This window comes from Anomalospiza imberbis, chromosome 5, assembly GCF_031753505.1.
Source record: "Anomalospiza imberbis isolate Cuckoo-Finch-1a 21T00152 chromosome 5, ASM3175350v1, whole genome shotgun sequence".
NCBI lineage: Eukaryota > Metazoa > Chordata > Aves > Passeriformes > Viduidae > Anomalospiza > Anomalospiza imberbis.
This window is the reverse complement of record NC_089685.1, coordinates 30,688,810-30,715,049: the sequence shown is the minus strand read 5'-3', so window position 1 is coordinate 30,715,049 and position 26,240 is coordinate 30,688,810. Positions and strand designations below refer to the sequence as shown.

General features: G+C 38.8%; 1 protein-coding gene and 1 long non-coding RNA gene across 5 annotated transcripts in view; one reads left to right on the top strand and one right to left on the bottom strand.

The window, feature by feature from the left end:
• Nucleotides 1-1,265: 1,265 nt before the first annotated feature.
• On the bottom strand, nucleotides 1,266-2,132 carry LOC137473943 (uncharacterized). The gene is made up of 2 exons (XR_010999073.1): nucleotides 2,002-2,132; nucleotides 1,266-1,919 (listed from the first exon to the last, which is right to left on the bottom strand). It is a non-coding gene; the product is annotated as an uncharacterized lncRNA (long non-coding RNA).
• Nucleotides 1,817-26,240, top strand: part of LRIG3 (leucine rich repeats and immunoglobulin like domains 3) — a 38,456-nt gene continuing 14,032 nt past the window's right edge. Inside the window, exons 1-7 of one of the 4 annotated variants that reach the window (XM_068190076.1) lie at nucleotides 1,817-1,834; nucleotides 9,909-9,980; nucleotides 10,252-10,326; nucleotides 22,419-22,553; nucleotides 23,170-23,313; nucleotides 25,220-25,363; nucleotides 25,679-25,822. In XM_068190076.1, coding sequence (XP_068046177.1) covers nucleotides 23,198-23,313; nucleotides 25,220-25,363; nucleotides 25,679-25,822 — 404 coding nt within the window. In that variant the 5' untranslated portion in view covers nucleotides 1,817-1,834; nucleotides 9,909-9,980; nucleotides 10,252-10,326; nucleotides 22,419-22,553; nucleotides 23,170-23,197. Of the gene's footprint in view, nucleotides 1,835-2,008; nucleotides 2,161-2,551; nucleotides 2,884-9,908; nucleotides 9,981-10,251; nucleotides 10,327-22,418; nucleotides 22,554-23,154; nucleotides 23,314-25,219; nucleotides 25,364-25,678; nucleotides 25,823-26,240 lie in introns of those variants that run through there. The other 3 variants (XM_068190075.1, XM_068190074.1, XM_068190073.1) reach the window with 3 other exon arrangements.

Sequence of the window (26,240 nt, the reverse complement as noted above, 5' to 3'; positions counted from 1 at the left end):
GAACGGTCACCAGAAGTTGCTTGCTACATCTCAGGGTAGATGAATGGGAGACCTCTTATTTTGATATAAACTTACTTTTAAGCTTATAAGATATAGTCCAGCAAAACTTGTGAAGGAAGAACTTGTATTTGCTTATGTACAGCCACAGTGCACACTCAACCTAAAACCAGTGATGAAAACACTCCTGGAACTGAGGGCCACAAGAACTTGCAGTGCTCATATGAGGTCTCTGAGACTTCTGAAGAGAGCAAATCTCCCTGTAGGAAGAAAGACTTTCTGTCATGGATTCTGAAGTACACATACATGTAAGTATATATAAGCACTGTAGGATTCATAATATTGATTAGTTTGAGAAAAGAAGCTGCAAAGCAAATGAACTAATTTTCTGAATTGATTTACCTTGCTTAACTGAAACCAGCTCCATATATTACTAGCACTAAATATGCATTAGGTTTTTCTACGGACACAGTATTCCCTGACTGCATGAGTGGTTTTCAAAATTACAAAACCAGAAGTTCCTACCCTTTTCATCTCTTTTTTTCCTTGCTTTTGTTTCTCAGATTCTCCCTTGTTCCACAGTTCACATAAGCACCGTATATATTATTGACTGCTATGATAAAATAAGTTCAAAATGCTTTGTTTCTAATTTTTCTTTTCCTTGAATGTTAAAACTGACAGCTTAATGATTCTTTTGCCACTTACTAGTGAATCACCACCCCTACCAACACTCAAGAGAAGCTCACTTTTCCCAGAAAAGTGAGGCCTTTTGCTGTGCACTCTGGGAACTATAATACAAAGCTTAGTTACTTTAAATCTATTTTAATTTTTGTAGATTCCTCAATAATTACCTGGAGCACTATAAAGATCCTTCTCTTGAATGTTTGATTACTTTGCAAAATTAGCAAGTATAGCATATCTTACCTATATGTAAACACAACATGTTCAAGTGTCTCTTTATCTTGGTGTTATGGTGTGAAACAATTGGATAGCTAGAACAAATGCTGGAACTTGAGAAAAGCAGCTTTCCCACTGACTTCCATGGAAACAGGTACAGACTAATCATGGATAGCTTCAAAAATCCAAATTGAGCACTGTCCTGCTGTCTGTTTAGAACAGCTAAGTGTTTCACAGGCTTTGTTGATCTAATGTCATCCTAATGTTTTCCAAAGGAAGACTGGAAAAGAAACTGCAATACTGACATGCCAATGGTACCAGGATAGCTTTCATTCACTTTAAATAAAAAAATAACTTGTAAAGACATGCTAAGTCATTTCTGTCCTTTATTTTGTTCTTTTGCTTGTTTGCTTGCTTTTATATGTAGAAAAAAAGTGTGTTCCTGCAGCATTTGTTTGTTTGTTTTCCCATGGTAATTTCCTTAAGGAACACCAGTGGTCAATGGAGCACAAGCTGACAAAACATTGCAGTGCTCTGCACACCCTATGCATCTGAAACAGTCATGTTGACAGTGGCACATGAATGTTTGTAGTTACTTAGGACTTGACAGTTTGGCTTGCAAACTCATGACTCCTGGCTAAAATGTAGTTTTCTTTCACAAAAATCCCTGTATCATGAGATATACGTGGAAACAAAAAAAACCGGGACAAAGTTTCAGCCTTAGAAATCTTGATACTGGAGCTGTCATACTTCTTGAGGCTCCAAGTTCACAGTGTCTAAGATGTCTGCCATCTTTCAGGTGCACATATAAAGGTGGGAGGGAAAGCAGTGTTCATGAGCAATTTGATGGCGGCTGCTCCTGCAGAGTAGGGGGGTGTGAAGCCTTCAGTAATTGAATCCGTTGCAGGGTCCGCGCTTACATATGGAACTTGAACAATAGGTATTTACTTAAATTACATCGATTACCTCAGACATGTGGAATCTGTATGTCCTGCCCACTTCCCTGAACCTTTGGAGCCAGGATCCTGTGGGGAACTTAATGGGCTTAATTACGGTGTCTGGACTAGCCATGAAGGACCCGGAAGGCAGGAGTTAACCTCACCTCACCTTTTACATGCCAGTGACCCCAGGCTTGGCTGGGAAGCCCGGGGCCTCTGGAGCAGCTTCTGGATTACCACGACACAAGCTACCTTGTGTGATGGCAAAGAGGAACCCCGCGCGAGTACGGCCATGGTGCCCGTGCCTTCTCACCTCGGCCCGGGCGTGGTGGGTGACGCTCAGGGCACACAGGGCCCGCTCCCGCCCGCCCGCCCATGGAGAGGCCGAGGAGGGCAGCAAAATCCCATAGCAGCGCCCGCCGTGCTGCGAGGCGGGGGCCCGGGGGTGCCACCTCCAAGGCTTGGCAGCAGTGGGACACGACGCCGGCCCACCCGCGCCCTGGCCCACCTTCGCGCCCCCCAGCCCCGCGGCGCCCGGCGGCGGCTGTCACATGGCACGGGGAGGGGGCTGCGGCGGGGCGGGCCGTGCTTGGGGCTCCCCCGGCCGCGCGGAGGCGGGCTGAGGTGGCGGAAAGTTTGCGGAGTGGCTGGCGGCGGTGGCGGCGCTGCGGTCCCCTCCCGCTTTCTTGTCTTTACTTTTTTCTACACACCCGTCTTCCATCGCCTTCCCCTCTCAGCGGTCGCTCCGGGGCATGAGCGGCAGCCGCCACCCGCGCTGAGAAGCAGGAGGTCGTGCCGCGCTCGGCTCCGTCAGTGGGGGGAACGCCAGGGACGGGAGCGCGGGCAGCGGCTCCGAGCCCGCCATGCTCCGCCGGTCCCGCTCGGCGCTCGCCGTCCTCCCGGCGCTGCTTCTGCTGCCGCTGCTGCTGGGCGGCCGCCCCGCCGCCGCCCGCTGCCCCGCGCCCTGCCGCTGCGCTGGGCACCTCGTCGCCTGCAGCCGCCTGGAGTGGAGCCGGCTGCCCGAGCGGCTGCCCCGGGGGGCGGTGCAGCTGTGAGTATCGGGGAGGCGGGCATCGTGGCGGGCTGGGGGCACCGCTCTGCGTCCGCCCGCCATCTTCTGCCCCCGGGGCCGCGGGCGGGCGGGCGAGCTTTGAAGGGACCGCGGGTGCGGTGGCGGCAGCGAGGTGCGGGAGCGGGCAGCGCTGGGGCTGCGGCCGAGCTGTCATGGGGCGCGGAGAGGCGCCGGCGGCCGCAGCGGGACAGCGTTCCTTGGGGCAGGCTGCGGCCGCGAAGGAGGTGGCGATAAGCGCCCGGCTGAAGTGGGCCCGGGAGCGCTGCTCAGTGGCGGAGAGGGCGAGGAAAAAGTTCTGTTGACTTTGTTGGACAGCGTACAGTAATCATCACGTTAGCACTGATCGGTGTTGGGAAAGCTCCTATCGGTTTTCTTCGTGCAGCTCTTCATTCCGGGGTAGTTTTGGCGCTGGCGATGGTGCGAGCCCGCTCGGCCCGGTGCCGCGCAGTGGCCGAACCCAGGGCAGCGCCAACTCAAGTGTCAGCTGAGGAAAAGTTACTTTCAGTGATAAACTTTTATAGAAAAAAGCATAAATTAGGTCACCTTTCTAAAAGCTTGAAAATGAACGAGGGACTTCTTAACATTTGTTTTTAATCGCTTGTCACTGAAAGATCGTCTATATTAGTCGTATTAATTTTCTATTACATTTTCAAAGCAGATCGAGATAAGGGCTTTAAAGTAAACAGGAAGACTTTCAATTAGTTGTGGCTAATTCTGTTCAATTGCCTCGTCTGGGGGTCATGCTGCTTTACTCATGAAATGTGGATGGCTGTATTGGCACCATATGGAACTGAACACAGTCTGGGAGTTGAATATTTCCAGGACTGGTATACGAAAGTGTGAGGGGAATGAAACTTTTTTTTTTTTTTTTCCTTATGTGATTGAAACTTACAGATCTACTACTGCATCTGCTTTACATTCAGCACCTAGTTTTGCTTTCTAGTACATTTCATTTGTCTTAGTTTTTTGAACTGTTTACATATGCCCACTTAAGTTTTCTGACAAAACCCAAGGATTTTGTTTAGATAGAATGTAAGCTTTATAGTTTAATTTCGTAGCTTAGCATACATAAATGCTGTTAAAATTCAGCTGTGGTGAATAAAAAGGGGATAATCACAGAACTTTTCATTTTTTTAGAGTTGCTTTAAAAAGCATTTTTCATTAGCAGTAATCCAAATTTGTTTTTTCCACTTATGTTCCCGAGAGACAATAAAACACATTGCAGAGCTTTTTTTGTTAGCACAAGGGACATTTTTCTAATTAGAATTCCCTTGGTAGTGTAAATTGCCCTTATGTAAGTGCACATTCCTTTAAAAGTGTGAGAAAATAAGTTCCGCTTGTATAAATAAGCTTTGGTCTGTTGTAAGAAACCCTGCTGTGATTAGTCATTGGACAGCTGTGTCACTTGCTTTTAAACTCGCAGAAGTACATCTTTGGAGGTGTCACCAAACCATGTGGTCTGGCCACTTTTGTGTAAATATTTCTTTTGTTTGTGACAAATGCCTTAGAAGTACCCAGCTCTTTCTTCCTTCCCCTCTTAATAAGAGCAAGGAAGAGTGTGTTGTCTGTTACCTCCAGCTGCCACAGTACTTGGACCTGGGATTGTGCAATTTGATAATTAATGCATTCAGCTTTGCATACGCAAAAAAGGTTTGACTAGTTTGGATTACTGTTGCAAGAAACTGCACATTACAAATTGTAAAAGACTGATTATGAATTTTATTGCTATATGTCTATGTTTTCCATGAAACTATAGTGGGTGTAGCCAAAGGCTAGTAGTTTAATTGCAAGTTTTGCAGTCGTCTTGAAAAAACAACAGCTTTTTTTACCACGTTCTTAACATACACTGGTGAGACCCCCAAGCAGGAGAGTGGAAGCTTTTATGCCTGGGAAGGTCTAGGCCCATATTAGGCTTTACATCTTCCTTTGCCCATCTGTACTCACCCATACAGAGAGCAGGTTTTTGAAGCTCTTGCTGCATGCTTTTGTGCCTGTTTTGTTCACATTCCCTGCTGAAATAAAATAAGAGTGACCTCAGAATGGACAAAGAGGGGAAAAAATGAACCCATGTTCCCTTCTACTTCGTGGCAGGTGTGTGAATACTGGTTGTATGGAAGTGTCTTCATAGAGTGTAAACAGGCTATAATTGCCAACTTCACTGTGCTTTTAGCTAAAGGTGCCTTCTATTACCTTGCCTTCATGAGAGGTAACAGTCTGCTGAAAACTGATAAATACTTATAATGGCTTTGTGTACAGATAGTTTTGAAGTTGGATTTCCATTTAATTCCAGGATGTGTATCCTGATAATGCAAGAATGTGAAGTTGTTAGAGCTGGTGGAGGAGGAATAGTGTTGAGCACTGGCCAGAGTCCTCCATGTGTGCAAACTCCCATTGGCACTGCAGTACCCTTTCCCAGGTTCACTCAGGAATGCTAGAACTGTCCGTGGGGCAGGAGGGAAAGTCTGAAAAATGGTTTTCACTTGTGTTTGTATTACATCTTTAGTATTTACATTTTATAAATCCTCTAGTTCTCTACCAGAATTGCCAGAAAAAAAACCTGTGTGGTTTTCACAGCTGTTTTTCAATATTTTCCAGACTAAAGCTTGAACATAGCAAGCTGATTTATGAGTCACTTTGGATCAGTGTCTTAAAACAGCTACAGCCTGGCTTTTTGTTTTTCAGCTCTGCTGATTTCTGCTGAATTAGCAGCTCTATAGGCCCCAGTGGGACTGATTAAGGAACTGTTGCTGGATTTGCATTTTAAAATTTGACTTGGGGCTCAGGTTTCTGAGTTCTCTAAGGAAGAAGATGATAATTGTGACTAAGTGTTGTAAATTAAGTTAGAGTCTAAAAGTTATATCTGTAAAATGTGTGAAGAGGCACTTGCCTTCTCCCTCAATGCATTAGGTTTCCTTTCAGTTTTGATGTTCAGAATTAAGTTTCAGCTAATGCTGGGACTTGTGAGTTACAAAAAATGGTCATAAAAACATAATGGAGGAAAAATGTCCAATCACTTCTATTAGAAATGCGAGGTGAAGAACAGGTATATATGCTTACTACTGCTGTAAAGAATTTCTTAATATGTATCTGATTTCTGACTGTTTTCAGAGTGTGTTCTGTTCTGTCTTCTATGACTTTTGAAATTCTAGTAACAAAAGTAATCACAGAGGGAATTTTCTCCCCTCTTGTAATTTGGTTTTAACATACAAGGAAAATTCAGAAATGGAAAACACATAGTAATAATGTTTGAACAATGTCAGTTCCATTTCTGTGAAGGAAAAATAGAATTTAATTTTCCAACTTTTTCTTTGTACATGTTTTAAGGTATGGTGAGAAATGATTGGACTGAAATAAACTTTCGGCTTTGCAACTGGGATGTTGGATTTTTATATTTTAAAAAATTGTGCCAATCCAGTGCTTAAAAGTTTGAAAAACTTCTACAGGCTTAAGCTTCACTTAGATTATTAGTAAAAGGCAAATATTTTAACTCTTGGTTCACTTCCAACTAGTCTGATTGAACTTAAAATGTAACTTGCAAGGCTTTTTTACGGAATTTTCTTGAAGTTTCCTATGCCAGTGGTACTGAAGTCATGTTAATAAGTTATTTATAATACGTATTTTTTGCAACTATTGGTAGACAAGCATATATACTATATGAAACAGGCATTTCAGTATTGTCTGAAGGGTTAGGCATTTTTTGTTGGTTTTTTGCTTTGGGATTTTTTTTTTTTTTCATCTTGTGTTTGACAACCTGGTGTAAGTAAACCAGGCATAAGAAATTCTTATGTATGTATTTTTTAAAGTAGGTGCTACTTGGAAAATGTGAATGTATCTTTAGTGTTAAAAACAAACACCAAAAAAAGTCGTTTGAAACCTAGTGTTAGTTACGCTCATGGTTGCCTTGATAGACTCCAGATGGATGTGAGCTTGAGCTATGAGTGAAAGTGTCTGGCTCCAGTGTGGTGATCATGCACAGCAGTGGTTGTAATTGCAGGATTTTTATAGTTTAAGGACTCTGCCAGATTTTTTTTTTTTAACTTGTTTTAACTCCAGCAGAACAAATCTACTCACGTCTGTTACTGTCTGGTAGGTCCTTTAGGCAAACTTGCCTTAAACAAACCTTTTGCAGAATTTTTAGGTGAAATGAAAAAATGCAGGTTTTTAGCACTAATGTTGAAAGCTCTTTGTTGAAATAATTACTGATTCCTAAGTCTTGTCTGAAGCGTGAACAACAGTAACATTTTAGGCACTAACAGCCATAACTTGACTGAATTTTGGCTGTTTATTTGCATAGTTCTTATAATCCCTACAGACCAAAGCCAAATATTGAATTAAGTTTAAGAGCAAAAACTGTCTCTACTCTGCCTTTAAGGACCAAGTTAGATTGCTGTCTAGATTTTTGTAGCAGCATACTTCTTCAGTATTTACACTTAAGAATGCAGTGTGAGAATTTCAAATCTGTACAGCTAATGCCTTCAGATGTTAAACAAAGGGATTTTTCTCCAGTGTATGGCCTGGAGAATGTTTGCACTAGATCTTTAAGCAGTGAAAGTTGCAGTCCTCTGACATTAGTGTGGTTAACCCAATATACAGGAGAACTTAGAATCATAATGGTGGATCTAAAATTAGTGGCCTTTTGAAAACATTGACACTGTATTGGTTTTCCATTGTTAGGAGGAAAATCTGTAGGGCTTTAGACACCTGAAAATCAAGGCACAGATATATATTAGGTGCTTGAGTCCGGAGTGGAGTCTCTGAAAACATCCCCTCTGTGGCCACCTGAAGGTGGTGGAATGTATTCCCCTCCTGTAGGTGGCTCTCCCCCAGCCCTCAGCCCCTTCTTTTGTTCTGGAAAATACTATTCACACCTGCAGCTCTGCCCTGTGCAGTCCTGGCTTGGGAAACACAGCATATCTCTTTTCCCTGCCTGTGGCTCTGAACAAGGCTCTTGCTGAGCTGCCACAGCTCAAGCAGCTCCCTGGGCCTGGTCCAGTTGGCTGGCTCAGAGCACACCTTACAGCTGAGTACTGGTGGTACCCCTCATAATACCCATACATGCCTGGGATTATTTTCTATACTTAATTTTTATTATTACTGAGGGATTTTTTTAACTGCCAACTGTAGGAGAGGACAAAAGTGACAAATTAAACTGTCCTGGCAACATGGAACAAGTCAGTTGGGAGAATCTAAAACAGAGTTTTACTATTCACATGTTCTGCTAAGGAAGCCTAGGTGCCTGGCTGAGTTGCAGAATTACGCCTGTGTCTGAGGTTGTGTAATCATGGAAGCAGGGAAACTGGAGTTCTCTGGATCTGTGGGTTTTCAGGGCTTAGTCACAGAGCAGAATGCCTAGCACAGACCCTGAACTTGACTTCGTTTAAGCCATCTCTGGTCTGTGTGCAGCAGGGATATGCTGTTCATCAGCTTTCTTGACTTCAGGAACTGTGGATGGAGAGTAAACACGTCCATGGCAGTCAGGCCTGTGTTTGGCATGCTCAGCACAGATGACTCTACTGAGTCATCTTACCCAGAAAAAGTGAGGAATCATGTAGTTTCCTCATAGATTCAACTTGAAATGACACTTTGTGCTTGTGTGGCTTGATGAGGACCCCAGGTTTGGTGGATGACTCTTAAGTGCTTAATTAGTGTGGTGAAAAGTATTGTGGAGTGTGAGCAATTTTTTTCAAAAGGGTGCTTTTTAAAGCACCCTTTACCCGATACTACAGCTCACTGCTGAGATGCGCTGATTAATTTCTTTATATGTCTGCATTACACTCACTGGAGTGAATTTAAGAACTCATTAAAATAATGTCATTTTTGTTAGCTGGCTTGGATAAATGCAGTATTTTAACTTGGAACAAATGCTTGCAGATGCCTGGATAGTTGCTGGTGAGGTAGTGATAATCTGTAGTAGGGGAACAGAAAAGTGCATGTTTTGGTGGATGAGTGACTGAGAATGGGGAGGCCTTCCACAGAGCTAGTCAAGCTTACAAGATAAGTTGTGAGTCTGTACCACTTGTGCAGAGGTTTAGAGATGTGCAGGTTTGAGTTTCTGCAGTTAGCTTTTCTGTCTTCTACTTTATGGTTACTCTATTTCTGTTATGTTTCCAGTACTTCTGAGGCTACAGCAAAAATTTATTAGGACTCTTGTATGATGTCAAATGTTTGAGAGGGTAAAGATACATGGTACTGTGAGGAAACGTATTTCTTGTGGTCAAGAAGTGTTGCATTTTTAGTACCTGGCTTGTTCGGTAGCAAATGCTGCAAAAGAGTTAACGATTGCTTATAAGCTGCATCAATATATACTGGTATCTTTGACATGGCACAAGCTAAGTGTTTAAGCTACTTCAAGGGTAATTAAGTGTGGTATTAATAGCACCAGTATACAGACATCTTAAAACTCAGAATTTGCCCTTGCAATGTCTGTTTTCTTCTATTTTTTAAGATCTCTGTTAAATTTGGTTATGTGGGAATAGTATCCAGAATTTTGTGGAAGCATGAAAATACAACTGCCATTATGGGCAGTCTTCATTGTGTATTTGTGAGCTGTGCATTGCTTTTGAAACATGGGTGAGAAGAGTGAAATACTATGATTAACCAAGGAATGAGACTGCAATGACTATTGTTTTTTGAGTTTTACTTGTTGAAATAACCAAGAGGTTGTTATAGCCATATTTTTTATTGTGAGGGGCTGTGGGAGAGGGGTTGTTGGTGTATCTGAGTCAAAATCTTAAGATGGGTCCTGTGAACATTACAATGAACAATTCTATGTTGTTCAGAGATACTAGGAATTTCTTTGACACTGCTAGCAGTGATCAGGGTATTTGTATTTGTATATTTATACGTTGTGTAAGCAAATGAGTTTCTATTCTAATTTTGCTAATTAAAAAAATCTCTTTATGTACTTGGAGTCAAGTGAGAACATAATTTGAATTGAAATTTCACTTCTTTACCTGATATTGTAGGGCAAAACTGACAGGGTGTTTATTTTTGTAACCTCATAGGGACTTAAGTCACAACAAATTATCTTCAATCAAGACCAGTATCTTGGATCACCTTCATAGTCTTCAGGAAGTGTAAGTTAATTTGTCTTAATTAAAAACCATACCAAAACATAAACCCCAACCAAAAATACCCAACCTGTGTTTGTGTATGCTAATTGTATAGTTATTTCGCTAGGAATGGTTGCTTGAACAACAAAGATGCTTGCTGTTCGCATATTTTACATTAAGTGAAACTGGTATTATTTTTTAATTTTGAGGTGACACAGTTCAGCAGTTTAGCAAGTCCAATGTACCTACTTCTGATTAACATCAAAGTTAACTCTCCCTTTTGTAATATTAATAGGAAGTTGAACAACAATGAACTGGAGATAATTCCAGATCTGGGACCAGTCTCGGCAAATATAACTCTTCTGTCTTTGTAAGTAGATCTTACTCTTGTCCCTGATTAGTGGAACTAACTCTACAGGGTTCATGGAAATATGTGCATTACAGAGATTAAAGTAAAATAATTGGAAATAGAGCAGCTTGTGGTTAGGAAGTTGATTATGTCATATTATTTAGTAGTTCTTTAAAATGTGTATAATTGAGCTTAATCCTTGTAGTTTTTGTGCTTCTGAAATACAAAGACTGCATTAGAATAAATTATGTTGTGGTAGTACCCAGAAGCCTCAGTCCTGTTGTGCTAGGCACTGTACAAGCATCTGTAAATGTTACACTAACTTGTACAGTGCTTTCTTTAAAACAAGACTTACATTCTGTCATTATGCATCTTGGCTGAGATCCTGATGTGTTAAATCATGGCAGAATTCCATTAATTTCACTGGACAATACAGGGAAATCCCCATGAGATGCACCTTCAGAACAAGTATCTAGGTTAGAAGATGTTTTGCCAATGTCTTGAAAATTTATTTTTGAGCCCATTTTTAAGTGTGGCACTTTTTTTTTTTTTTTACTGCAGTTAATATCTAAAATTGTGACACATGATTGTGTCCATGTTCATTGCTTTTCATGAAAGAAATTAGTAGGTTGCTTGGTATTCATTTGTAATACGAGTATGAAGTTGTAAAAGGCATATAGGGCCCATAACCAAAAAGGTTGATTTTAAAGGAAATTTTATTCCTGATGTTTTAACGATAAATTAGTTGGATTTCTTTTCTCTGATTTAGTTTCAATAAACAGTTGAAGGAAGGTGTAGAAAAGTAGTTACTATCATACTATTAGAAAAAAAAGATCTGGTTTGCATGTGTGCGATTTGCGTTTTATCAGTGGGAATCTACAGTGTCTAAAGCTAATAATATGTAGCCCTCTGGCCAAATCCTGTCCTTGAATACAAATTGCAAGTTACCTTCCTTGAAGAATCCTGAAGGGTTAAAACAATACAATAAACTTTGGAAAGCTGTTCAGTTAATTAAATTGATCACTATTCAATTGCTTACATCTGGTGATTTATAGGGGTTTGTTTTTACTTTAGGCCTAGGTCAGCCAAGTCAGCTGGTGCAGCCGCTGTGTCTGGGCTGTTCTGTTTGAATAAGAACTAAGTGACATTTGATACTGATGTGGTTTCTTACAGATCAGAATCAGAAAAGAATAAAAGAAAAAGCAGATAGTGTCTGACAAATAACTGTTGAATTAAAGCACATATTTTATTTTGCAGTAGCATTGGCATTACTTTTACACTGGCATAGCATTCTGTAGTTCAAGCATCTAATTGATCTAAAAATTTTATTTCTCTTATATATATTTACCAACTTGCTAAGGTCCTTTTTACCACAAGGGTAGAAATATTAGCATAATAAAGTGGTTTATATAGTCTTGCTTTTTTTCTGAATTGTGCATTTCTCTGTCTCATGGAAACTCAACAATTGTTGTTTAGAGGAAGCTAAAATCATTCTTTTGCAGCTGTGCAAAAATTTTGGTATTCCTCTGAGAGAAGAAATAACTGTCAGTTACTGTTGAGTTGTTTGTTTCATATTCTTATGTCCCTGGTTTGGGACATTTACTCAGGCAGTCAAACATGGAAAAATCTTTGTTAGATCTGTGCTATGCTCTGTATATGCTAACACTTGAAAGAAAAAAAAAGTATTTTCTGAAAGCTTTTATCACACTACTAATGTAGTTAAAGTTGCTCTGGGTGGGTGTTAGCTTGTTTTCATTCTAATTCTGTGTGTGGATAAGGAGATTACTGAATGTAACTGTGCTACAGCTGAGATTTAATACCTATTCGACAACTACGGCAGAGATTCCTGGAGTTTAATATGGCAGAAATAATTACTTTAATGTTTTGTGTTAACTTACAAATTCCAATCTACAAATTAAGGTAATTGTTCTGTATCAAAACAGATGAACATAGAACATAAAATTAGAGTTGTATTGTATTGGCCAAAAAAAAAAAATCATCTTGTTTCTTTTGCACGACTTTTCTTTAAAACCTAGAGTAGAATCATAGAATCATTTAAGTTGAAAAAGACCTTTAATATCATCAAGTCCAACCATTAATTCAGCACTGTCAAGGCCACCACTAAACCATGTCTGTAAAAGCCACATATGCACATCTTGTAAGTACTTCCAGAGATGGTGGCTTAATCCGTTTCCCTTTGCAGCCTGTTACAGTGCTTCACAACCTTTACCATGGTGAAATTTTTAGAGAGCAGTAAGGTCTCCCCTGAGCCTCCTGTTGTTACTGGTTGGATATTATTTATGTAAAGATCTTAAATTTGATTTCATAGAAAATAGTATAAATAAAGAGAAATAAACATACAGCTGTTTGGCATAAAAATAGATATGGTATTGTGATATCATAAATGAACAAATAATCTAATACTTTTTTTTAGAAGTGAAAAAATATGTGCATTTGGTTTTTCTGTGGTGGATGTTATTTGAAGGGATTGAATCGAATTGATTTAATGTATCTTAAGTCATGTGAAGTCATGACTTAAGTCATATGGAACAATAAGAATATAAGTTTAAGAATCACTCTTCAGAGAAACATCTGATGACTTTCTCCAGGATTTTATACTTTTATAAGAAAGGAGGTTGTGAAGCCTTTCCAAAGCGAACCACTGTTTCCATGTTGAGTCTTTGTTCTGGCTTTCAAATGATGGCAGAAAAGAGGGTGATTGTCTTCTAGACTTGATTGCACTTCTTACGACATATTTATCAGTTGGTTCATTACTGTCACTTGAAAAGCCAGCTGGTTTTTTTCCAAGGAATCTTCAAGGAATGCTGTAGAAGTGATACTCTCTTTTCTTGCCAATATCTTCATTATTGAAGAAGCTCTATTACAAGATTTTTTCTTTTACTTGTGAAGAATTCTCACTGGGCTGGGGAGCCTTAGAATTTTACCTGTTCTGCAAGAATTTTCTTGCCCTGCAGAGGAAATTACACTGCTGGTATGTCCCCATAAGTAGTGCAGGTATCCCCACACAGTCATGAATGTCGGAATTCTTTGGAAGATATAAACAAGCATGGGTGGATTATCATGTTAGTCCAGTTTCCATTTCTGGAGCTACCTCATTTCTAGCTATCTAGCTGGTATTTTATCTAAATGAGATATTTACATACTAATGAATTATTCAGGATAAACATACCCAGAGTAGGAGATGATCCCAGTCTCATGGTCCCAGTCTGTCTGTAACATGAAACAGTAATGCTAACATTTTGTTTTTACCAATGTCAGTTGAGGGTTGAGCATCTTGGGAATGAAAAGTATCAGACAGGCACACCCCCTCACCACCACCCTGGGAGATATACAAGGATATTCAGGCACACTGCTTATATGGCTGGAGATGTATCTATGATTTTATTCATGTGATGAGTATATATCTTGTTAGAGCTTGTGAGCCTCCTGGGAATCTGGATACTACTGTGAGCTACATGGGTGGTAGTTTGGGGTATATCTGGTCAGGAGGCATAGGTCAAGTGTCTGTCTGTAAGAGAAGGCATGAAGAGAGCAGTATATTAAGGCAGTAAGAGGAAAGTTTGGGTATTTGCCAGAGATTGTCAGCAAAGTAGCTCCAGCCAGGAGGTCAGTTCCCCCATGTGCTGGTAACATAAGCTTTTGAGGAGAGTATTGAATTTAACAACTGCTTACTACAGGTATAATATACAGATACCACACATAGTAATGTAAGTGTATTTATTTATCCCTAGAAGTTAGAAGTTTTCTAGTTTGCATTCCTGAAGTAAATGTAAAAACAGTTAAATTAATGGAGAATTTCTTTAAATTTTTGTAGTTGAGAATTATTCATTTCTTGGAGAAAAAAAAAGTTTATTTTTTACTGTTCCAAGATAGTTGGATTGCTTTTGTATCAGGTACAAAAATGGGCACTAATGCTCTCATTCCAGGAGAACAGGTGAAAGTTCTGAGTATTGTTTCCATTCTAATGACATTGCTTATCCAAGGTGTACCAGCTCTTTCCTATTTATCCTAAAAATCTTCCTGAACCAGTGATCTTGACATATGAGAAGAAAACTAATACTGCCTTTCAGGTCTATAGCAGTTGTAGTTTTGGACCTAGGGGAAAAATCTAGAAACAGATTGAAACCAAATAGTGTAAGTACAATAGCCTTGTCTGGAAGTCCTGTTTGGTGTTTACCTACCAATACTATTTGCATAGGGGTTTTACTTTAAAATTCTTCCGAAAATGTTAACTGCTTTTAATGTTACTAGTTCTTTGTAAGGAAGAGACTGATTTGCAAATTCAGCAATGTTATGTAAGATTTTGTTTAAGGATATACAGTTTAAATAAGAAACCCATGCTACTTTTACTTGCAGAATTTAAAAAAAATACATAGTTGTAGACACTGTCCAACATCATCAGTACACTGTATCTTTGAGTACTGTGAAAAATGGAAGGTAGCAGTGACTATGAAGAGACAGAACAGCTTTGAGTATTGAAGTATTCCGTCTCTCCAACTAGAATTTATTGTTCTTATCAAAACGTATGTGTAGAACTAGTATTAAAGCCCCCATGTTTCTCATTACCCACATCCAGGATGTGTTCTGTAGTAATGCAGTTGTAGTCAGTAGGGATTAGAAGAGCTGTACATGTCCAAGTCTTTAGTGCATATAGTGAAATTCTAACATTAGACTAGTTTTCAAGAATGAAGTGTTTTAAATAGACTTGTAATTCTACATTTTATTGAATAGGAGATACTTTATTTAAAGGCACTAGAGCATATGGTGTAGGTGATTCAAGTTGTTATATTGTAAGGACTGATCATGTTAGTCTAGAACACAAATACTTGGTCATAGTAAAGCCAGAGAGAAAAATGTGAAAGTCGTGGTGTGGAAGTTAAAGGGTGCATGAATGATTCACAGTTCAGGAATGTTTTTCAAGTCTTACATTAGTGTGTGTTTTATATTAGGTTCCTGTTTCACTTTTTTTTTTAGAATGTGAAATGTTCTGTTTATGAGAGACATAACGAAAATGTGACATGGTAGAGGTTCTCTGCTGTGCTAGGGGAATCATCCAACTCTATCGGTACAGGAAGCCTTTAAGGCAGGGACCGTTCACTTTTGAGTTCTGAGATACTTAAAAGTGCTGCCAAAATTGAGGCAGTTTTTTGAAATGTGGCCGTGTGTTTGTTAGATGATGAACAGAATCCACAAGCCACTTCTCTGAAGGTTTTCTACAGCCTTTAGTTTGTAATGTCTTTCTGTCAATATGTGCTGAATTTAAATTTACTGGCTTTGAAGATGTGTCTTGTATCCTGGATGTTTAAAATGGAAAATGAACAAAAAGTACTAACAAAAAAGGTCAGGAGATAAAAACAGGACAAAAGTAGATATTGCAAAGTAGCCAGTCCTAGGTGACTGCGCAGGTCACAAGTTTTCATAGTAAGAAAAACTATTTCAGTTTTAAATTTAGCTTTCTGATCAGCCACTACAAAATTAGCCTGATTATTTATCTTTATGCACAAACGTAGTTACTGAAGAAAAGTGGCAATTAATCCCTTCTACTCTTTTGAAGGGATTTTTTTTTTTTAGTATTTTTTGTCCCTTTCTGTTTAAAATGTGGAAAAGTGTATTTATGTATGTTATGTGATAATGGGCATCCCAGGTCAGGCTTCATATAGTCATATTGAGAAATAAAATTCAACTAATTGAAGCAAACACTCAAATCATGCGTTTGTCCCAGCTGACAGTTTGAAAATCAGAGTGATAGTTCGCATTTTGTGGCAGTAACTTAAACCCCTGTGAAAGGCTTTCAGTGAGGACAGAAGGATAGGTCTGAGAAGTTTGCCTCTTTGTCATCTCACAGTGGTCTGGGAGTGAAAGCTGTGTGTAAAATCCAGGAGAACACTGTCTCAGTATGCAGTTAGAAAGCTGCAGTCACAAGAAAGATGTTTAGATGAAACTCCTGAATATGAAAGCTTACATTCAGTAGGAGTGAATGCCTTTCCCTCCTGTGCTTGCTAGAGAAAGTGGTATTGTTTGTTTATAAAGCTAGCGTACTAAACTGGAGTCTGGATCCCAGTATGAAGAAAACATTGGTCAAATATTTTACATCCTTGTCATCTCTTCAGCTACCACTTTATTATGGGAAGGATTAAGATTTGGATGCTGCCTGGAAGAGTTTGTTTTGAAGAAGGATTGAAAGAAGGGGTAGAGGAATGCCAGACTGGGCTTCAGGCATAAGGCTACTTGGAGAATGTCCCAAAACTAAGAGTAGTGGTAAACCATGTGTGACTTGGTCTGAAGTTGTGAGCAAAAAGCTAGAGTGAGGAACTTACTGGAATTAGTTCTTGCAGTCATTGACATTTGGTGTGGAGACTTAAGAGGAAGTAAATGAAAGAATTTGAAAAGAAACCTGACTTAGTCAGACTTACAGACATGGAAACTCAATTTTTATGACAGTGATTTAGGCTGAATGATAGGAAAGAGAAGAAGTACATAGAAACCCAGAGTTTGTTGTAGCAAAGATTGAGTGAGAGCCTAGATTAATGCTTTTGCAATGAGAATGGAAAAGAATCCAGATTTTATGAGCTATTTGCAGTGGATAAATATGTCATGATTTTCTGATCAGAGTGGTAAAGGAAAAGGTGAATTAGAATAGTAGTGGACTACAAATTAGAGAAAACTGTTCTGATATGACAGAATGGAAGAGTGGTAGGAATTTTACAGAGGAGTAGGGCATATGATGTGGAAAATGAGAGAAGTGAAAATGAAATTGAGAAGTCAGGCGTAAGTGTTTGGATTATATTTTAGAGAATTGGTGGTGGTGGTGATTGTAGTAGAGCAGTGAAATCACTTGTGCCTTGAGTGGAAGAGAAGTGGATGGAAAACATTGCTCACCTTGAATGATTGAAGTTAGGGGTACATCTAGAGGGGTTTGCAGTCTAAACTGCCTAGACTTTGGTCTGCACCCTCTAAAAGGGAGGGTTGCTCTGTAATAGTAAAAAATAGGTGTTACTTGGGAACTCTATACATACAGTAGGTTTACTTAGGAGCTCTGTACATTAGATTAGAAAAATGATTTGTAATACTGGAAGGCACTATGCTGGTTTTATCTAGGTCATGTTTTAAATTTTCCAAGATTTTAGCATTAACTAACTGTCACACAGCTCACCAAGTCTGCAATGGGCTATTATTCCTGTTGTCAGATCTTGCCAAAATGGACTATTATTCCTGTTGTCAGTTCTTGCATTGCTTTTGTTTACAGTTGTTAAAATAAAAGGATGAATTTGCGCATTCATTTGCCTATCACATGCTAAGTAACTTGTGATTATTTTGGAAAAGCCAGAAAACTGAATTGGAAACAGACATCAGGGTATTAAGAAGAGAATTTGGAAGGAAAACTTAATTAGTTGCATATTGGCACTATGACTGGAATCAGAAGAGAATTGTTATGGAAGTATCATGTGTTTGAAAGTTTGGATTTGTCTCTTTCTTCTTTTTGCTGAGGAAAACGTATCTGATCACAGAGTTGTTTCAGTCTGCATCTTTCGCCTTTCCCAGTTTATGTTTGATTTGGGAATCAATAAACCTTTGGTTTTAAGTTTTGGACAGGGTATCAGTAGCCTACAGAGTTCTGAGTTTTCATTTTCTGTTATGCCTGTGTAATATTAAAAACATGAAATATAAAGAGTCTTTCTGACATCTGGCTTTAAAGAGGAATGAGAGGCATGGATCATGGAATGAAGGGGACCTTCAAAAGAAGGAACAGCTGCTTGCCGCAAGGAAGGCAAGAAGCTCGTGTGTGAGAGAGGCATCAGACTTGTAAACCTACCAGTAAACTGGAAGTGAGCCAGAATCTTGGCTCTATTTCTGCTGACTTTGTCTTGGAGAAAAAGTTTCACTTGCAATACTTCTATGACTAACACTTGCAAATATTAAAAAGAAACCCCAGACTTGCCTAATTCAGTCCAGTTGGGTATCTTAATGGTGAGAAGAGCATGTAGTCCCATTCATATCAGAGGCTGTTTTTTTTTGTAAGGGTAGTGTTCAGCTTAAAACTAAAATTTCAGTATTTTAAATAAGGTAATTTTTCATTACAATGTTGCCCAATATTCAAATGAATAGAAATTGAAGAAAAAAAATAATATTTTTGCTCTTCTTGAAGTAGTAGTTACTGAGGCTCTTCTGATAAGACTTCCTTAAAGTTGTCCAGTCTTACCCTAAAAGCGACAAGGTATGTATCTTCTAGCACTTCCAATTACAGTGTTGATCCTTTGTATTTAATATAATTTTTTTTTCTTTTTGCTTCAGTTTTCTTCCACACAGTATGTTTACCTCATTGCTCTCAAAGGAGTTTGGGAGCGGCAGAGGGGGACTGCAAAAAAGAATATGCCAGCTATATGGATATGATGTCAGCTAGTGAGTGATGGGAAGAACAGGTGAAAAACCCAGAAAAATTTAAAAGGAGGCTGTGAATTGTAGTGGCACACAATGGAGACCGCCCAGAACGTGCTCAGATGTGGACAATCATGTTGGTTTTGTAAGGACTCTGATACGGCTGCCTCCAAAAGCTCTAATCTGGTCAGACTATGCATCCACGTGTGTTGGCCTCAGCACGGGTCAAAAAGATGCATCCAGTCCTAGCAGAAGGCTTTTTTTTTCCCTCTTCACTCCTGTTTTCCTGTTTTCCTCTTCACTTCTGTTTTCCACTGTGGTTTAATTTGCCTTTTTGTGATTCAGATTAGTCTGCTTCTCAGGGCTTAGTTGATGGACAGGAGGTACTGTGTTAGTCCAGATATACACATATGTTACGACAGTTACTTTACATCTAACAGTTATGCAGAACAGGCTGCATGGACTCTTCTCCAAAGTTGTCTCTCTATACAACTTGTTTTTTACTAGGTTGCTCCACCTCCAGGCTCCTACACATACTCCTTGTCAGGATAGTAGGGTGAGATCCAACAAAGTTTTCAAAACACTGCAGATCAGGATACAGCTGGAAGAAAATGTTATACTGGAAGTGCAGGAGTGGTTTTTTGTGCTGAGATTTCAAAGAGAAACAAAAGACAGGACTTCAGGTCCTAATTTGTTCCTACCCTGCATTTTCCGTGTTACAGTGTGCATGATGAGTTACAACTCATAAGGACCATGAAGCTTACGTGGATATTTTTCTTGGGTAGAAAACATTTCATACTGACAATCTTTATCAAGAGACAGTATGACTATCTCATATCTTTAAAAACTGGGGAGGGGGGGATGTTTCAGCATTTAAGAGCTTTTATATCTGAAAGGCGTTAACTAGATGCTCAACAAAATGGATACAGAAGTTTCTGACCTGCTTTGTATTTCCCCAGAGTAAAGAAAGTACAAGTCATTGTGTCAGATACCTTGGAGCTGGTTGTACAGAATGAATCTTAATATCAGGATTAAGAGGGCTGTTACAGGATTTCTGGCCTATTCATACGTTTAAAGTCATGAATGTTGAGAAGGAAAGCTAAGGTTTCTCATACCCATAATGAAAAACTGGTATTCTCTCTTAAGCTGGTTTTCACACAGGCTTATGTAAAAGTTATTAAATCAGGCTGTATGCACTCATTGTCGTTGGTTTGTGGGTTTTTTGCTGCAAGTCAGGGTGTAGGCACTCAAATTGCATAAGGCATGTTCAAATTCATGTAGATAGTTTTGGTGGGTTTATCTGCATTCCTTGGTGCTCCCGCTGCTTTAGCTGTAACAGGAGAAGTTGTAAGGAAGCTGCAGCATGTTGCTGGTCCTTTCACATGAAGAAATTGTTATCAAATTGCTGCAGGTTCGTTTCTGGGCAAACTAGATGTACTGGTTTTCTTGTTGCAGGGAATCTCTGTTTCTCTCATGTTGCCTTGAAGGTCTGTGAAATTAAACCAATGGAGTGTATGCAGCTCCTTTTGTCTGAATATAGCAATAGTACCATCTCACAGGAAAGATTTTCTTTTGAGTTTTCTTACCCCCACCCTCCTCTCAGTGAAAAAACATTTATGTCATTGTGTCTACACTCATGTTCTTTGGTTCTGTCTTGACCATTAGATAGGCTTATGTTTTCAAACATGTTCTTCTTGACTAATTTTGATGATGATTTGGCAGTTATGAGGAGGGTGATAGACTGTTCTTTTCAATTTGCTTAAGTGATGATTATGAGGAACAATCAAATTAGAGTTAAACTTTCTCATTTTAAATAAAGTTGGGTCTTAAAGTAGAAATGTTTGGATATCTTCAATGCTGAATAATCTTCCAGGTGTGAATTATTATACTTAGGTTCTTTTGAAGAGAAACTGGACTAGTGTGTTGGAACAATAGGGAGTGAACCTAATTTTGCAACTGAGTAAATTCTACAAATACGATGAAGCAGAAAGGTGCAATGAGGGATGGTTTGATTTTGATTGTGAGATGGACTGGGACTCCGATGTGTAGTGCAGTTTTAGTGCACAAAAAAAGTTGCTCGTCACTCCTCAGTATGGCCTTAGCATCTCCAAAAAAGAAAAATGTTCCTGAAGCAAACAAGCTGCGGGTTTTTTGTTCGGTTGTTTTTGTTGTAACTTGGTCTGTGCCAGGTAATTTGCCAGTTGGTTTAAGTGGTACTCTGAAGATGGTGTAAGATTTTTATTCGGTTCCATTAGGTCCAACTAAAGTTTGTAATACAGGGGCTATTATCCTGCCAGTTGTGAGGAATTTCTGTTTTATGGAGCAATGCTGACACAAAGACAGTACTGTGCAAGCCGTCTTATAACTGAACACTTTCACACTGCAATTTAGGAGGTGGGCAGTTCAGGAAATTGCTGGCTTCTGCTGGAGCATACTTTTACTGCAAGGAAAATTTTATTCATCACTCAAGTAATTGGCAGTTTTAATACCTTGTTAGTAATTACCTTGTAAACAAACTAATGCATAAAGGCAAGGCTCTATGACCTGTTATGTTATCTAACTCACATTCTTATTTGGCCGGTGGAAGTGACACACGGTGATGGTGTTTGTTGTTGTTTTTTATTAAAGTAATTTGTTTCCATTTATTATAAATACTTTCAGCTAAGAGTTTAAAAATGTAGTGTATCTATACCAGACAGCCTAAGGAATGAAACATGATACAAGCTCACCATTGGAGGGGCTGCCGGATCCCTTACCCATTCCCTTATGTGGTCAGAAAGCCCATTAATCTCACTTCTGGTTCAGTTTGTGAGTTAGGACTTTTTTGTCTTGAGCAGTAGTTCCCCCACACCCCTTGAATACACGAGAGTTGTCCATTCCCTAATGTGTGGATTACTATTTGATCCAGAGCAAGTATTTCCAGTAAACACCTTCCAGAATTAATATTCTTGTTGATAGTTTTTACTGAAATTGCTTTTGCCTGCAATCTCTAGGATCTGAGAAAAGCTCCTAAATCTTGGTAATTATCAAACAAGGTGTAGAATGTACCACAGCTAGAACTGACTTGAACTTACAAGGTAACAAGAATTATTTCAGGTTTCATTTGTTTAATTGGTTGTGATCTGCTTTCACCTATGTAGTGGTAGCTCTGAGCAATAATGCTGCTGATGTGTGGTGTATGATTTGGCCAGAGTATTATTTGGTTCATCCATCCTTTATAATCTAGCTCTGTGTTTTTTTCTGGAAATTCAGTTGGACTTCTGTGCCAAGGAAGTTTTCAAAAAACCCCAAGCACTGTGTTTAGCTACTGTGATGTTAATTTGCTTAAAATAGAAAACATCTCTAACCTTATTTCATTGCAAATACTGTGGCATACTGTTCCATGCAAGTGCCAGATATTTCTACTGTTCAGAAATAGGTGATTATAGAGTTTTGCATCTCTTTTTAAAACCCATGAATTGCAGTAATTTGATTACATTGCTTTTTTTTTTTTTCATTTCATGGAATTATATTTTAATTATATTTATTTATTTAGACTATTCCAGTTTGTGATTTTGGATTAATATTTTGCCTCGAGAACATAATTTATTACTTTTTTGTAATTCAAAATTATTTTTGAATAGGAGAATTAAGAACTAATATTTGCCTGAGTTGTGTAGTTAAGATGTGTTTACTCTAGACATGACAGTCTTTTGCCTACTGCCCTTAAACTTCAGGACGAGTAACAAGATTGCCAACATTTTGTCTGAACATCTGAAGCCATTTCAGAGTCTAGAAACTTTGGACTTGAGCAACAACAACATATCGGAGCTAAAAATTTCATCATTTCCATCATTACAACTCAAGTATCTGTAAGTAAAATTGTTTCTTTGAGGTTACTTTCAAAAATCTCATTGGATAATTTAGATTGGCAGCTGTTTATTAAGGTACTAAATCTTATTTTAATTGGAATGACATTAATATTCCTACCTGTCTAGTTTAACATAAGCTACTAACTTGAATATATGAGTTGTTAAAGTGAGATGTTTTAATTCCTTAAAAAAAAGCTAAGGCCATTATCTTGCAATGAAACACATAGATGTGTCTCTTGAGAGAAATAATTATGTGATAGAATGAATTTAAGTTCCCCATGGATAGGCCAGTTTGTATTTATATGGAGCTTGATAGACTTCTTGTGAATTCACTTTAATTCTTATTCCGGAATATTGGAATGCCAGATATATTGACTAATAAAAAAGGAACAGGATTGCTATATACTATCTTCTTCCATTACCACACTCTGGCAGAGTAAAATGGTGGTGGTGAAATACTGTTTGACTCTAGAAAAAGCTGTCAAGAGCTTTAATTAATATGAAAAAATTCCATTTATAAATGACTAAGCACCACAAGAGTTTTGTGTTTCACTACTTGGTGTTAAGAATTTATTAAATAACTGTAAATTTAACCTTCTAGACATTGTTTCAACAGGTATATTAACAGTAACCGAATAACCTCTATGGAGCCTGGTACCTTTGACAATTTGTCTACCACACTTCAAGTATTGAAACTGAACAGGAACAAAATTTCAGCAATTCCTCAAAAGATGTTTAAACTGTCCCATCTGCAGCACCTGTAAGTGTAACCTACAATTGACTAATTGTTTTCAGGTTTTCCAAAGCACTGGCAGTGCTTGAACTTTAGCCTTTAATTTAACCAGAGGCAGAGTGAGACAGACAGAGAAAACATATTACTACAACCCTTACTAACTGCAGCGTTGTACTGAACAAAACTAGTCTTATATGTTGGTGAGATGTGAACAGTCTTTGTGTTTAAAATTGTGTTTGCCTATTAAAAGTTAAAAAAAGACTGGAAAAGGGGTAGTAGCAATATTTCTGTAAAAAAACATGAGGAAAATAGTAAGTAAAGTAAACATATAGTTCACTGCAGCAGTCATTTACTTTTTGCTTTCACAGCAGAATGAAGGACATTTATTTGCTTTCAGATGGCATGACAATAAGCAATATGCTTGAAAAATAGACCTTCAGCTTTACTAATACAGTACTGTCTGTAAATATTTTACCAAATAAATAATAAAGTTATATGAAAGAGACTGGGGGGTTTGTTGTAATTGGAAGACTTAGAAAGTGCAGAAAATGGACAAGAGAATGGGTTGCACTTTGTCAAATCCTGGATAATTACTTTCTATATCACATAGTCGGGAGTTAAAATTTAAAAAGTCTCTTAGGTTAGCCTTGAAAGTGATAGGTTATAAGAACACTGAAATATTAGAGTGCTTGACACTTTGGGAAAGAGTAACTGTGTTTCTTCTGTATACAAGTTCTGGAACAGTTTTATTCCGGGCTCAGTAGAAGAGAATGAGAACAGTTCTGCAAAGTTCAGGATTTGTTAATGATCTTGGTAGACTTTGTGATCTTCAGAGTCACCTTAAATTTTGAATGTTGGTTATATCCTTGCCTAAAAATGTTCCCTTTGTTCATAGTCACTATGCTGACTGAGTTATGTTAGGTAGCTTATCTGCAAGGAAGGCTAAAAATTTGTGTTATCACCTGGAAGTATTCAAAGAAGAATAGAGAAGAACTAAAGCCTGTTCTTACTGAATGTTCTTCACTTTTTATTCATATTTAAATACAGTATAAGAAGTAGGGCTCTCCCTCAGGTCTGTTATCAGGTAGATTTTGTGTCAGACTGCCATAAGAGACGAGCTGAATTCTTACAGGGTTGTGACTCTGAAAAATAATGATGGTATAACTATGGGGAGAAGATTATTTAGACCTTTACTTTACATGAGGAAATAAGTTTTGGAAGGAGACTTAGGAGTCTTAATAAACCTAAGACTTCCCTGAAGGGGCAGATGATCACTCTTTTTACTACCTTTTGGTAGTATTGTCTAATCCTGTCACTGCATCTTGCCCTCCAGCTAGTTATGCCCTACATCTACCTCACAGGATACACATTGCTCCCAGTTTCTGACCTGCACAGGGTGAGTGTAGTGGCAGAAGAGTGAGTGCCAAGACCACTGGAGAAAGAGGGAAGGCATTATGTGTAACTGGTTGTGGAGGAGGGAGAGGTATAATGAGTACTTGGCTACAGATACAGAAAGAGATCACCCAGGATGTTAAATTTTGTCTAGTTATCACAACTAAAATTTTAACTTTTTGTTGACTGTTTATTGATTACAATTACAAACCAGCCTTAACAGCTCTACTGCTGGATAAACACTGCTCTCAGTTTTGAATTTGGGAACAGGATTAACCTAGGCATTCTAGGTCTACAGGGATTCTTTAAGTCTGAAAATCAAGGAACTACCAAGTACTTGTTCTCAGTATCAGAAAGGCAGAACAGTATTAACATGGTTGAACATAATGTGTTACAGTAAAATATTTGACTTTTATTACTTCTTGTCTTTGTTTCATGTGCAAGAAAAATGTTTAAATAAAGTTGATTCCAGAGAGAGAAGAAAGATTGTTGGCATGTAGGTAAAATTACTGTGCTGTAACTGTAAATTCTATTGATGCAGGGAGCTGAATCGCAACAAAATAAAAAAAATAGATGGGCTCACTTTCCAAGGACTTCCTGCTTTGAAATCATTAAAACTGCAGAGAAATGGGGTTACGAGGCTCATGGATGGTGCTTTCTGGGGTTTGACCAACATGGAAGTCTTGTAAGTATCAAACTTTTGCTGGTAGGTTCTGCTGATAACATATTAAGTAGATTTGCACAAAATGATTAGAATTGTGTGGTAAAATTTAAAGGCATTTTTAAATTAAATTGTTTTGTTGTGGTCTGAAAAGGAGCAAGCAGCCAGTAGTGAATGTGTCGAACAGGACATTTTAAATGCACGCATACAACTCTATATTTAAATAGAGGATCCAGCTATCTAGCCAGTGTGGTGAGGTCAGAGGTGGACCTGTGGCATAGCATGCATGCTGCTGAGTTTCTGAACCTTATGTCTTTTTCTGTTTGTGGATGTTTGTAGGCAGCTGGACCATAACAACTTAACAGAGGTAACCAAAGGCTGGCTTTATGGCTTACTGATGCTGCAGCAACTCCATCTCAGCCAAAATGCCATCAGCAGGATCAGTCCTGATGCCTGGGAATTTTGCCAAAAACTTAGTGAACTGTGAGTACCTTTATTCTCTTCCAGTTTCAAAAGCCGGGTACATGCCAAAACATGAGCCTTTTAGCTCTGATCTGAGAATTTTTCATAGCAAAGTTTCCAGGATGACTACAACTTTGCTGTATAAGACAGTTATATCTTGTTGAGAGAAGTTGGAAGTTAACTGAGATTGCTCCATTTCACTGTAGCAGTTGTACTAAAGCCACAACACAGTAGTTTTCAAATGAGAGAAATTAATTCTGCAGTAATTTGTGTATTGTTCGAAACAGCGCAAAATCCTGTGTGGTCAGAAGTCGTGTAGTGAGTTCTGTGATAATCATCAGGGGAAAACCAGTGCTTCCCCCCTGAAAATTCATATGGGTTGAAGGAAGTTAAATAAGTACTGAGGCATGAACATTAAAATGCTTTTTTCCCCCCTTAA